The following is a 13,892-nucleotide window of genomic DNA, read 5'->3' on the forward strand; positions in this document are numbered from 1 at the left end:
TCCTGGAAGTGCATTAATATTTTGGTGAGCATTTGCTTCTCTGAGCAAGTCAAGTCAGATCAGCCACTGGATGAGAATTTTCCTCCATTTTAAGACTTTAACTGTATGTTAAAGCACTTTGTGCCTCTGGCCTGCTAGGTGCACTTGGAGGTTGTATTATTTAAATCTGTAGCTGATGCTAAAGAGTTAATAATAAATTAACTGGGAAAGCGTGCAGTCCTTAGAGACAGAGTACAGTTTCAGAATATGAAAGAACTCTCAAGTGATAGGACTAGGAGAGAAGATGGAAGTTTTGTGTGTGTGTTTCTCTGCATACTTACAAGAGGTGTGATAATTACTGATAAGTTTTGTTCAGATATTGCTAATAGATTTCATTCTTCTCTGGGGAAACATTCCCATTACAGAGTAGAGCATAGATGGTACAAATCAGACCTGCATTGTCTGAAGCTCTGGCATCAAGAGTTTCACTTCCAAAGTCTCTCATTGTCCTTGTTCTCGCCCTTCTTTATTGACAATTTTCAGTGTTTGAGATCCTTTGATTTGTTTATAGACAGAATAGACAGGGAACTCTATGATTTCCATAATACGGAAGTGAGAGGTAACAGGAGAAGGCAAAATTTCTCAAGGCTTCTAGTGATCATTGTTAAATATGAATTTCTTGTGTGTGGAAGTTTGAATAACTTTCTTTACTCGGGCAGAGTGTGCTGCTGACTACATTCTAAACAAGGCTCTTCAACAGAGTCCTTAGGATCATTTTGTCACTATAGGAGCTTTGATTTTGCTGGCATAAGACTGAAACTTGCATTTCTGTTATCTGAGGGAATGCCTGTAGATGAGAGCTTCTAAACTGGGTGAAGCTCTACCATCAAAGATGTACTTTCTGTTGTTTAAATAAAGCCACTTTTAAAAACACGGTTCACCTGGTATAATATAAATATGTCTTCTCTGGGAGATTGTGGTGACAGGGATGTTGGAAAAGGATCAAGGTCATCAGACCCCCTGACAGATGGAATGCAAAATATGAACTTAGCTATGGCCAACAGCCTCAAGCACACAATCATGTCCATATGGCTTAATATATGCCAGGTGATTGCTGGTAACTGCATTGTCTTACCAAGCAAAAATGTGAACTAAATGTGTTAACTAAGCCTCTTCTGTAGATGTTTATGTAAATGTGCATTCCCTCCTATTTGTGATGGATATGAACACACAGAGGGAGGGCTGCAGGAGCTCGGCTGATGTGTGATATCTCACACTACAGTGAGTTCTGTCAGGAATTCCCTTGCTTTGCCTTTAGACATGTGATGACAGGCAGATTGGGAGTTACTCTAGTCACTGCCTTGATTTCCCTGCTGGTTTTCTGTGAAAAGAGATGCTGCTGAGAAACATCTTTCCTTTTCTCCTCCTTTTCTACAAAGTTTGTTTGCAAGGATGGGTTTGGGGGGAATGTTCTACAAGAGTTGGCTCTGCTGCAGTTGGCATCTGTCCAACCCCAGTTTTCTCAGTGTGCAGAAAAAGCCATGAGCACAGCCCATACTGGCTTCAACTGAAGCACTCCAAGGGTATGGAAACAGTCCCTGTGTTGTTGGGATTACAACGTGGGCCTCCATTACAAGGTTTGGAGTATTTTACTCCAGACCTAGTCAGAGCTTTGCTGCAAGACTAATTAGGATACAGGTGTACAAGTAGCATATAAGTATTTTTCATATCCTGTATAGAGGAATCCAGCAAGAACTCTTTCTTCATAGAAATGGATAACTAAAAACTATGGCTTGATTTTATAACTTTTCCCTTCCTTCTTTTGGCATCCTAACAATTTGTATTTTTTCTGTTTGCTCATGCAGGAACTACCTCTTCAGACTTAGTCTACACAACGTTTCTCTTATTCAGGTATGTCCATTGTTTTGTCTTTTCCTTTATTTGACTTACGAATTTTTTGTAGTATTTGATGTGCATTTTTTTGAAGGCTGTGGAGTGTAAATTTGCCCAGAGTGGTGGAGCAGGGAGAAGTCAAAGTGAGAACATAATGCATATTTCCACTCCAACAATAATGCTGGGGGAAGGGCTCTTCTACACTTGCCCATTTGGACAGCACTCCCTGCTCTTGATTCGTGAGTGTCTGGGTGGTAATGGGATGTGCCAAAAATATGGCATCTTAGAGGAACAAAACATGTAGTGTAACTGATACAGGCTTAAACAGAACAAGGAATAGAAATCCTTGGCTTTCATTAGAGGAGGTGTCAACAACACAGGAAAAGCATTTACTGTTCTTGTCTATCCCCATTTTTAGCCTTTGTTGGCCCTCATTGAACATGGACTGCTGAGAAGCTGTGTTTTGTTGAATGTGTTACTAAAACCAAGACTGGACTTGCAAGCATTCAGCAGGCAAAATGTGCTGCAAAATACATGTTAACCATGGCAGAGTGGAGGCAAAGCAGCTGAAGTTTGAAGGGATTTGTTAGTACTCAGCAGTGTTAGGACTTTCCTCTCACTGCACTAAACCTGGAATTGAAAGATGCTGAAAAATTTTTTGATGAAAACTCCAACTGCTTATCTTTAAATGAATACCTGTGTTCTGGAATATTTCCTATATTCTACAGTTGTTAGTGCACCAAAGATGTATTCAGCGTTTTTCAGGCAGATGGAAAGGTCTTCTTTCTCTGCATGGCTTTATAAAGAAGCCATTGGGCTAATATTTTCAGCCTTTCTTCTGTGCACAAGCCTTTTGCTGTTAGTAGGGGGTGTAAGTATAGATGGAGAGAAGAAAAGATGTTTAATGGAGGTAAAATGCATTGAATCTTCCTTTAAATGGAAAACAAAGTCCAGAGTTACCAGTGACAATAATAAAGAGTTAGAGAAGCTGATACTCCCATTTGGCAGGAGTTTCCCTTTGCAGTGCTGTGTTAGCATGGCTGGAAGGATTCCAGCAAGCGTACAGGAGAGGGAAGTCTGTAGTTATGTGAGGTGCTATACCTTCTGCAGTGCCTGTGATCACACTGCACCATGCAATCTCTTGTGCTTGTCAGATATGAGGTCCTTTTCTATGAAAATCTACTGTGAATTTCCTTTATGCACTTCTGAAGCCAGGCTTGGGCTTGAGCTCTTCTCAGTGCACCACATTTCCTTTCCTACCCAGCAAAAAATGGGAAGTCTCCTTCTATGGCACTGGAGGATGCTGTGGGATCTCCGGGTTAACATAATGAGCTTAGTTTGCTCCTGCTTTCTGGGTGTATCCGGTCACTTTGCCAAGACTTTTTGCATGACAAAGAGAGCATGGAATTATGTTGACACACGTGTTGGGAATGATGGAAGTGATTGTTTCCCAACCTAATGGTTGCCTAAGTAGCTGCTTGGCTCGCCTCCACAAAGCACATGATGCAGCTCAGAAGCACCCCCTCCCACCTTCCCTTCGCCGTGTATCATTTTAAAGTTCAGATCACAAAGCAAGACCAAAAATGCAAGGAATCTGTAGTTAGATCTATGGAGGGCAAGAACACAGTTTAAGAAGGTAGTCACAGTGCTAATTTGGGTTGTTTTTTATCTCCTCTTTGTTTGTACCTAAAATACAGTATGGATCTTGTCAGACTTGATCAGGGAGTAGAGTTTCTTCTTTAGGCTGTGGTCTGATGTATTTCTGCTCTTGGGACTTAGTCTTCAGTGGTGCTAAATCAAGGTGCAGGATTTTGTTGGCAGATATCTACTCCCTTACACTTGTACTTCTGCGGGATGGAGTGGGATGTCTCCATAAGACAGCAGGTGATGCTTGCTGTGGGGCAAAACCTGGCAGCAGGAGGGATGTACACTGCAGCAGCATGGGGTGAAGTTTAAATGTAGCTTCCACCAAGTGCTCTCCTGCAGCCTGCTGTATCCCTAGGCTCTACCATCTCTGCAGGGAAAAGGCAAGGGCACATTGCAGCCCCGCAGCAGCCCTGCAAAGAAGAGGAGGCCAGGGTGCTCCCATGAAGTAGATGGCTCTCAACCAACTTTTCAGCAAGGCTGGCAACAATATCTTGCTGGAGCAAAATCCCCTTGCCAGTGCCTGCTTACATAGCAAATTCAGTACTTCTGTCTCTCATTCTGTAATGGGTAGATTTACTAGCTTGCTCTGCTTAATGCGTGCTTTTCCTGACAGATATCTTTTCTTTAACAAGAAAATGAATATTTCCTGCCATTAAGTAAGCTATAAAGCTTTTCATCACGATATTATTTTATTCATTGATTTTCAATGGGAATAAATTCTTCTTTGGGGGGATTATGATCCCCTTTAAATCTATTGTATATTGCAAGACCAGTGTTAACTATGTAGTTACTTTCTGATTTTAGAAAGGTTTTGAGCTCCCAGAATTTGAAAGGCTGCTTTTTCCTTCTACCTGTTGAATGGCTGTGGGTGGCTTTCATTTAAAGCCAGTGCAAAATCCATGAAAATGAGCAAGAGCTCTCCATCAGCTTCGAGGATCTTTTTGTGAAGGCACCACTCCTGAAAATACTTTTTAGTTTCAGAAGCCAAAGTTCTGGTATTGCTTTTCAATTGGGATTGGACTGCCATTAATAAAAATTAAGTTTTGTGATCTCCACAGAAAAGAATATTCTACAGAACCATAGAAGCCCTTCCCTGGAGCTGCGGTAGGAAGTAGTTGTCTTGGAACCGCAGTGGAACAGGAGAAAGTTTTTCACTCAGAGGGTGGTGATGCACTGGAACAGGCTACCCAGAGAGGTTGTGGATGCCCCATCCCTGCAGGCATTCAAGGCCAGGCTGGATGTGGCTCTGGGCAGCTGGTCTAGTGGTTGGTGACCCCGCACATAGCAGAGGGATTGAAACTAGATTATCACTGTGGTTCTTTTAAACCCAGGCCATTTTATGATTCTACCCAAAAGGTGAAATTTAGCATTCTGTGGGCAAGTTACTGAAAAAGAGCTGTGTGAAAAAAATTACCCTATAGAATGGCTGTTATTACTGTGTAGGGGAGAAGTAAATTTTAGGATATGTCAGCTTTTGGCATACGTTATATTTTCATGAAGGGATTGTTTCTTTTCTTTTCTTAGTTCCCAGCTCTTTCTTTTGGATTCCTTCTCTGAACCAAATGCTTTTTGTTCCTGTTACTCTGTTGTGCGGCAAAACTCGATCCCAACTTGGATTTTCTGTTGGTGCTGCTGACGTTGCATCACAGAGAACTGTAGCGCTGAGCTTTTGCTTGAGAGCTGGTGACGGAATGAAGCAGAACTAGTTCATTTTGTGCTCTGCAGAACAATTTTCTAGATTCTCCTCTCCTCTCTTTGTTTCTGAAATGTTTCAAGAATTCCATTCTGTGTCTGAGAAACCTTGTACCAAATGGGTGTCAGTTGCAGGAGAAAATTTGATGGTGGTTATTTTTTTTGTGAGAAGGAGGTTTGGCTGAATGTCAACATCCAGAAGAAAACTGGGGCCAAGGTATCTTGGGGATCATTTGAGATTTTCTTTGTCTCAGCCTTTCTTGCCAATGTTGAGGTACATTTTTAGAGAATTTCTGAAAATCAGCATCTTACCGTGCCCCAGGCAGGATATTCAAAAACACCTGTTAAGTTTGGAGAGTTTGGCGCACAGCATAAAATTCCTGCAGCAATAAAGAAACAAAGTTTTGAAATGGATGCCATTCTTAATCTTTTAGCAACTCTGTTAAACAAAATCCATGTGAAGTTTCATCTCCGTCTTTCAACTCCCCTTCTGTATGCTTTATAAGCTGTAAATATTAGATGCTTTATGGAACGCATTTTTAAAATGATGTGCACTTGGAGCATATGCTGTTTAATTTATGTATGGGCCTGAAACAAGGTTAGCTTCTAATCTGCAGCTTTTGCAGCGAGGCCATAGAAAATTCTGCTTTCTGCTGGAGTTTGTGTGTTGTAATTAATAGAGTGGGTGGAAGGGTCATTTTAAAAACATAATCCTTTGAACAACTTTTTTAAAAAGCACAGTGCTGATTAGGACTTCTTAGCAAGGAATCCTACTCTCTGGTGTGTGTTAAAAGCAGGCTGCTTGGCAGGCAATTCATAAATCTCAGCACGGTGCCTACCCCCATCCCTCCCATTTTACCTGGGATCTAGAGCTTTCAGTAGAACCGAGTGGGAAATGACTTTTCCATTTCCAAAACCTTTTGGAGACGCCAACATATTTTGCACTGTGATAAAAACAAGGCTTGTTGACATCTCTGAAATCTGAAAGAGAAGGAGGTAGACACATGCTTACTTGGGATACAAATATTCTGGGTCAGGTTATTTTCTGAGGGAACTAGAAACAGGATTTGAATTGGCATTGCTCTCATCTCAAATAATTAACTTTGTTTGGGACATACTCTTTTCCTTTAAGTCTGCAACTAAAAATTTTCATCTGGACCCAGGGGTCCCTTTTGGACTCTCTTCTAATGGAAACTGTTAGGATTATCATATAATGTTTTCATTCCAATTATTTCTTTTAATGGGAGATCTTTAAGGAAAAAGTTTCTTGCCAACCCTGTGAAGTTCATATGCCAACCAATTATGTTTTATCAGGTTAATAGCGTTTAAAATGGTTCATGAGTATCCAGTCCCTTTCTTAAAAATAAACCATATTTCAACAGAATATGGAAGAATCAACAAGTGCACCTGTAGGAAAACTATGTGGAAGACTGTTCATTTATCTGAAAATCTCAACACTGGAATTTCAGGATTAAAGCATGCTTTAATTAGCAATCTAATTTTTCATTTTCATGAGTGAGGACTAAGATCAGAAGAGAGCCATTTTACATGTCATATGGCCATAACTCGGGATGTGGGAGGGTTACCATAGGGTTATGTGCTGCTCTATAGCAGCAGAGCTGTTAGCATCTACATTGATGGCCCAACTGCGAAGCATTAGGATGCTAAAAAGATCTCCAAATTCATTTGACAGCACAGTCATTCCTGTGGGTGCTGCCCTGCATGTATCCAGTCACCAGGGCAGACCCATTGAAAGCACAAAGCTTAAACCCAAGCTCGAAGTTAGCAACATGTGCAAAGCAGCAGTAGGTCTGAAGGTCTGATTTAAAGCTTAATGAAGTCAACTTCTTTCTGCTGATGTCATGGGGCTTCGCAATGGATATTAAAAAAAAAAAAAAAAAAAAAAAAAAAAAAAAAAAGAATGAAATACTTCTGTATAGTCCTGTAGCAGATGAACTGCAGCATTTACCCCAGTTACTGGGCATTTACCCCAGTTTTACTTCTCTTATTCTAAGAAGCAGAAACCTCCCTGCTATGGAAAGGAGGCTCCCAAGCTGAATAGCTGCTCTTGAAGTCACACTTCTCTCCCTGCTATTCCCCAGGGAACCTTTAACTCTGTGGCATAATCACTGGTAAATCATCAGTACCCATCAACAACATGTAGTTTAGTAATAACGAGACTTGCCTTTCAGTCCTAAATATGTCACATAGCAACAAATGGAACGGGTTTTGTATTTTGCACTTTGAATCAAACAAACCAACCATTAAATGCATTATTTTCTACTTATTTAGGGCTCAGTACTGCCACATTTATGTGTGCTGATGAGAAACTGTGCTGATGAGTGTTCTGCAAGTGTATAAAAGTGCGAGGAGAGGTGGCAGGGTTTTACTTGGGGTTTCTCTGTGCAGTTGAATAAAATACGATAAACAACACCAACAGGGAGCTGTGAGAAATACAGTTTACAGTACAAACTGTCTCTTGAGTAATCTTTCCTGGTGAAAATACTTCACCAGGAATTTTAAAGGATTCAGAACACATTCACAGAATTCTGGCACTCATCAGAAACCTTACAAATGATGGATAAATCCTACATCCCCAGGAGATCTTGGGTAGGCATCATCCAGATGGGCTTGCAGGGCCTGATTCACACTGCTGCATCCTCTGCCCATGTATCCATGCACCGTTTGTTCCCTTGTGAAAAAGGACTTCTTTGTAAAGCAGTGGGAGTTTTGTCAATAGAAAGAGGGAAATGTATTTCAGATTTACTTACAAGCACATCCTTGAGTCAGAGGCATTTCCATTTTTTGAAATATCCTTTCAAAAATCAAGAGGAAAGTGTGCATTGATATGACAGTGCAAACCTGTGAGTGCTCGAAAGTAGGCCTCGGTTTGCTGAAGGTATTTATCTGTTCAATCTAGTTGGAGAGCCAAGATTATTATCCAATTTAAAATCCAGTTTGGGAAGCAATTTTGGGAGAGTGAGACCACTTTGTGTAGCTTTATGTGCCACCTGAGAGGAGATCCATTTTGAGATGTTCAGAAATAAGCTTCACTTTCCACAAGACATTTCTTTAAAAAAACAGTTTATTATTTGTTTCTTGCAGATTCACAGATACTTCTTTGAATTATGGGGTACATACTTCTAGATAAAACATTCATTTCTTTATTTCTTGCCCAATGCAGTTCCCTCATTTAAAAACATAATCAAAACCTCTACCAGAGCAGATGCAGTATTTAATATGTGGCTTATAGCTGAGTTATGATTGTCACATATTTTATCAGTATGCTACATTTTTTATTAGCAGATTAACATATAAATCTATTCATAAATCACCTTCCAAATCCGCACCTAAAACCTCTCACTCTCAGCCTAGAGGTTTAAAGCTATTCTGTAATAAAGCTTATATTGGCTGAACAAACTTTACAGCATATTCAGCTTTTTTAGTCTTACTGTCTCAGGTTCCCAAATCAAATCTACTCCCTAGACATGCCCCTCCTTAAAATGACAAATCAAGAGCTAGACTGCAGCTTTCAGGTGCTGTGTTCCCTTCCCAGATCTATCTAGGAAGAAATTTCTATCTGGAGTGAGAGATGGGTGATGAAAACCAGGAGTTGGCCATGTCTGAGGGCTGTGCTTCTTCCTCCAAGGACACACCTTATAGCTCCTCACTGCAGAGAACCATGATCTCTAGACTGCACTAACATGAGCCACCAGGGACTGGTTTTGTCCCGATGTTACTCAGCAGGTGAAATTCAGAGAGCAGAAGAAACTATCACTTGTCACACTCTGTGATGTCAAGTGATTTTGGAACACAGCATCCCCTCTGTCTGAGAGAACTCAGCTCAGGAGTCGGTTTATATCCAGCAAAGCTTTTAAGCCCATGTTTAGCTTTAAATAAATGCCTATTTTCCTCTGAGAATTGTCGAAGTTAAGAACATGCTGCATGCTCTACTGGGGGAGCATAATTTCAGTATGTGCATTAATAGATTCGCTAAACTGGCTCAGAGTGGGCTGCCTGGTTGTGACCAACACAATTGCTCTTTAAAGTGAGTATTTAGGCATTAGGAAGGTCTCATACATATGTATATTTACATATGTTTGTATTCATGCATGTATATGTACGCATGAGAATCATACACATGGGGTTGTATAGCATATAGAGGAGCTGCAGAAGATATAGCTGTTTGCATTCATACTTGGCATTGAGCTGGACAGCTTGTTTGGAGGCAGGGAAGGCTCACAAGGGGCAGGTGAAGTGGTTGTCAGCTGTGGGTTGTCACCTGCATTTGTGTTAGTTGTCATTACCTCCCTCCTTGCCTCACCTCACTTAAATGCCAAAATTACTGCAGGAGTTTTGGTCTTTGTCAGCAAATATTACATGCAGGATTCAGAAACTGAGAATTTAATTAGCTGCTGAAGTCACTTACTGATAACAGTGGCATATTGGGCTTTTTATTTGATAAAACCCTGTCAGGCATTTTATGTATAAGAAATGAAGACTAATGTTCTTATTCCTTGCAACTTACAGTCAGAACCATTGATCGTACCTTACACAGAAAAGTAAAAGAAGGAAAATGAAAAAAAAAATACTACAGACTTCTCACTTCTTGCCACCAGTGTTGCTTCTGTGTCTTTACCAAATGTATTTCAGCTCATCTATTTGCCCTTTTTTTTCCCTTCCCCCTCCCCTCCCCCCCCAATGTAGGATGCTTCCCCCTTTGGTGCCCAGCAGTCTCTCAAAGAATTTGTGTGGCTCTTTGGTCCCTGCCCTGTCCGTGTCTTCATCCACTGCTGTGATACAGCCAGCCCTGGGGCTGGTCCTGCAGGCTAATCAGCTCCTGTTGGCTATGCTTTAATGAAACCACAGCCTAAGAGCGGTGGATGTGGTAGTAGAGACCTGTTGAGTTTCACATGCTGACTCGCAGCTCTCAGTCAGCTTTAACTCTGAATCTTTGCAGAGCTGCACATGGCTCATAGACTTCAAAACAGCAATTTTTTCATTGCCTTTTTTTTTTTTAAGACAATGCAAGGAAATATCTACGTTTTATACTCAAAGCAGAGCTTAAGAGAGATTTAAATGATTCATGTCCCTTGAGCTGTCTCTCTGCACGGGATTAAGTTTGACCCTGATAGCATCCAGTCATTATAAAGAGAGCATTAAAAAATCACCATTTATTGATTTGCACCTCTCTTAAAGGACCCATGCATGACCTCATACATTTCCTTCAAAACCAGCCATTGACCTCTAAAAAGAAAAAAAAGAATTATTTTATAGTAAATACATTTCTTGTCAGTGCATGTGTTTTTTTTTTTTTCCTGGATAAATAATCCCACTTTCTCTGTTAGTAACAGTTTAGCTGATGTCTGTTTTACAGCTTCTTTTAAACGTTAATGGTTCTGAATGAGTAATGTAGTGGGGATTATTGGAGCCTGGGGCTATGCAGTGGAGTCACTTACATGGACTGCGCAGCTGTTACCATAAAACCAGAGCTGGGGAGCAGAGACAGGAATGGTTTGCTCATCACTCCCACAAGATGTCAAGTCTGGTGCAGTACAGCTTTCCTCAGCCCTTTGATGACCTCAGAGAGCTTTAGCCTTGAAGGCTTCACCTGCCTTCCCTGGGCTGAGCTCAAGGAAGCACCACCCATGTGCTAAGAGAACAGATGAGTAAGCAGGCACCAACTTGACTGTGCCAAAGGCCTCCCAGCACATTGGAAAATGAAAGTTCACATCCTTCAAAAGCTGCCTGGATACTGGCCTGTGTAACTTGCTCTTGGTGGCCCTGCTTTGAGCAGGCTTGGGCCAGATAGACTCAGAGTTGCCTTCCCACCTCAGCCATTCTGGGATTCTGTCAGGCAATCGTTTCTGTGATTTGGCTGCTAATGTGTTGTCAGTGAGAGAGAAAAGTTAGGTTGTGCCAACAAAGGGGGGGGGGAGGGTGATGAAATCTGGCTGTGGGGTATAAGAGAGTAGCTGAGTGCCACCACAGCGTGGATGGTCCACAGGAACAACATCCTGCCAAGTATTCTACTGCCACTGAAATACTTCATCTAAAAGTTACCACACTGTAATTATATCTATCTGGTATGTTTTTACTGGTAGCTTGACCAAGTGCAGAATATTTTCTTTTGAAACAGGGGAGACCAAGCATAGCATAGACTAAACAACTCACATTTGGACAGCTATGGTGGTGAGGTGGTTTCCAGCCACCTTCTGTCTTTTTCTTTCTCCACACCTGAAGCAGAGATGATAATGCTTGTCCTCTTACAGTTCTTTGAAATACACAGCTTTTTTGTTTAACACATAAGTATTATGCACAGTGATATGCATATGCAAATGTAGTGAATTTGTCTTAATTGTGAGTCTGAAAAGTTGTTATATTCTGTGCCATGGTATGTGTAATATTAACCAGCTGTTATCTTCACCTTTGCTTTCAATATAAGAAATTATGCAACTTAAGAGTGTCTCCATGGACAAACTTTTCACTATATTTTTGTAAACTTCTTAAAGGAAACTCTTTTAATGTAAAAAATTGAATTGTTGGGCTGTGGAACTTACCCCTTGAGATAAAAATACTTAAAATGTAAGCAATTGTTGAAACTTGTTTTAAAATAAGAGATCAGCTTGGAAAGAACAGGGGGGAAGGGGATTAGTAAAGATATTTTTCCATCTGAAATACTTTTGACAGCAAATTGGATCAAGTTCAGTACATTACTTTAATTATTAGTTAACCATTTCAGAGAGGAGACGAGGCATGGCTTTCAGTTTTTGAATGGTTCATTTCCTCGTAAGTAAAGAAGAAGGAATAATAGGGCTGCAGCCATTTGAATAGGCTGCAGGGTAGCTCAAAGAGAAAAGATAGAAGCTTTCTTCAGAATGACAAAAAAAGTTCTGAAATTAGCCTGGGAGTATTAAGAGATAAACTGCAGTTGCCTAAGAAGAGATGATTTTGATGCATGGGACAGAAAAGAATGATCAATGGTTCATGAATATACTAGTGGTAAACACAGTGACAGGAGAAAAAAATGTCTCTGGCTAATGTAATTGTTACAAATTTAGTAGCTTTTGCTATGAAAGCAGTTGCTGCAGATTTAAGAACAAGGCAAAGAAAAACTTTTTTTCAAAACGCAATAAATGTAAAAGCATTGAAAACTACCAAAAAACGAGTCTGACAGAACAGGTACAAAGAAGTATGCTGCATTATACCTGTTGGGGAATCATTTGGTATTCCTCAACTTAATTATAAGCATAATTATATTCTCAAGACTCATTTGTAGAATGCTTGACCTTGGTAGAGGTCAGATACAAACGTGGTAGAAGCGAGGAAAGGAAAGAGACAGGTGGCAGAGGGAATGTGACGGCAAGGCTTGAAGTGAAGAAAATTGGAAAATAAATCCTGGTTTGGCAGGCGAGTGCAAACTGGAGAGCAGAACGGAGGAGCTGGGAGGGAGGGATAAAAGACATTGCATCAAGAGTCTTCTTTGCAGGAAAAGGAGCAAGTAAATTCCTTATTGAGATGAAGCTTGGCAGAGCTCACTACAGCATCAGGTGCTGACGTCTGGTGTTGGAGAAGAGGAGGCAAAAGAAGGCAAACTGTGACAGACCAAGCAGGGAATCTGAAGGCATCTGTTCCCAAGCCGTAGGAGGAAGCTAGGTGGATTGATGCTACACACAGCAGTTGGGCTCTGGCCACTTACAGGAGCAGCAGGTGGGAACTGCTTCTAACCCAGTGTAGAAGGGGCTAGAAATACCCAGAATTTTGATGATGGGATGGGAGAGGGGAGGAGAGCCAGCATCCCTAAGTTCTGTGCTCCCATTCTGCAGCAGTAGATGAAACTTGGGAAATATCTTCTAGACTCTTGATAAACCAATCCCATTGCTTTTATTCAAATTGGTTTCCTAGAGAAGTATTTGATTTTATATTGATCAAGTGTGGAACTCAACTGCAGCATGTACTACTAGTGATACAATGGTATTTGGAATATGAAGCTTTTGAGCATGTAAGCAAAAACAGAGTTTCAGGTTCTGTCAGACTCACCATTGATCACTGAAAGGATTGCAACATCTCATGGAGGTAAAGTTGTAGATAACTGTAGCCTGCTTGGAGCCTTCCAGTGTATTTAGGATTGGATGTATTTTGGCTTCAAAATTAGTTGGAATTGCTGAGTAGTAGAGGAGCTGGGAGAAATGTGTGGGGAATTCAACACTGTTGTTTCTTCTCTTTCTTTGTACTTAAGAGTTCTGTGTTGATAGAGCACAGATGGTCTTAGATTAAGGAAAAAACATGCCAGAACTGCAGGCTAGGCTCAGACTGGGAGTTAAGCTTGACATGAAATAAGCAGAAGGCTGTAATTAGCTTATCAAGAGCATTAGGCACCTGGCGGAGGAAAGCAGGTTTGTAACGCACGGTGTAGATAGAGAACAATAAAATAGATACTGAAGTATGTTTTGTGAAGCATGGGGGACTTTTCATCACTGGCTTCCTCTCCCAGCCCAGTCTGATAATGTCTGAAGGATTCCTACTTATTCTTGGTTATTGGTGATTTATCAAAAGTGATATTTTCTGACAGGCTGTGATTGTGAGCACCAAACCTTACAGAAGCCAGAGAGTCAAAAGGTCAAAATCTAAATGTGTTGTCAAAACCTTCCCTGGAAAGCTCACACCACACTTGCCTGTGT

The 13,892-nt window shown here is 40.9% G+C and overlaps 1 protein-coding gene across 1 annotated transcript in view; it reads left to right on the forward strand.

The window, feature by feature from the left end:
• SEMA5B (semaphorin 5B) overlaps positions 1–13,892 on the forward strand; it is a gene marked incomplete at both ends in the record, with an annotated part of 123,950 nt that overhangs the window by 26,254 nt on the left and 83,804 nt on the right. The window contains one exon of the mRNA XM_079539334.1: positions 1,845–1,890. Within this exon, the coding sequence (XP_079395460.1) occupies positions 1,845–1,890 (46 nt within the window). The remainder of the gene's footprint in view (positions 1–1,844; positions 1,891–13,892) is intronic.

This window comes from Tetrao urogallus (genome assembly GCF_951394365.1).
Source record: "Tetrao urogallus genome assembly, chromosome: 8".
Classification (NCBI taxonomy): Eukaryota; Metazoa; Chordata; class Aves; order Galliformes; family Phasianidae; genus Tetrao; species Tetrao urogallus.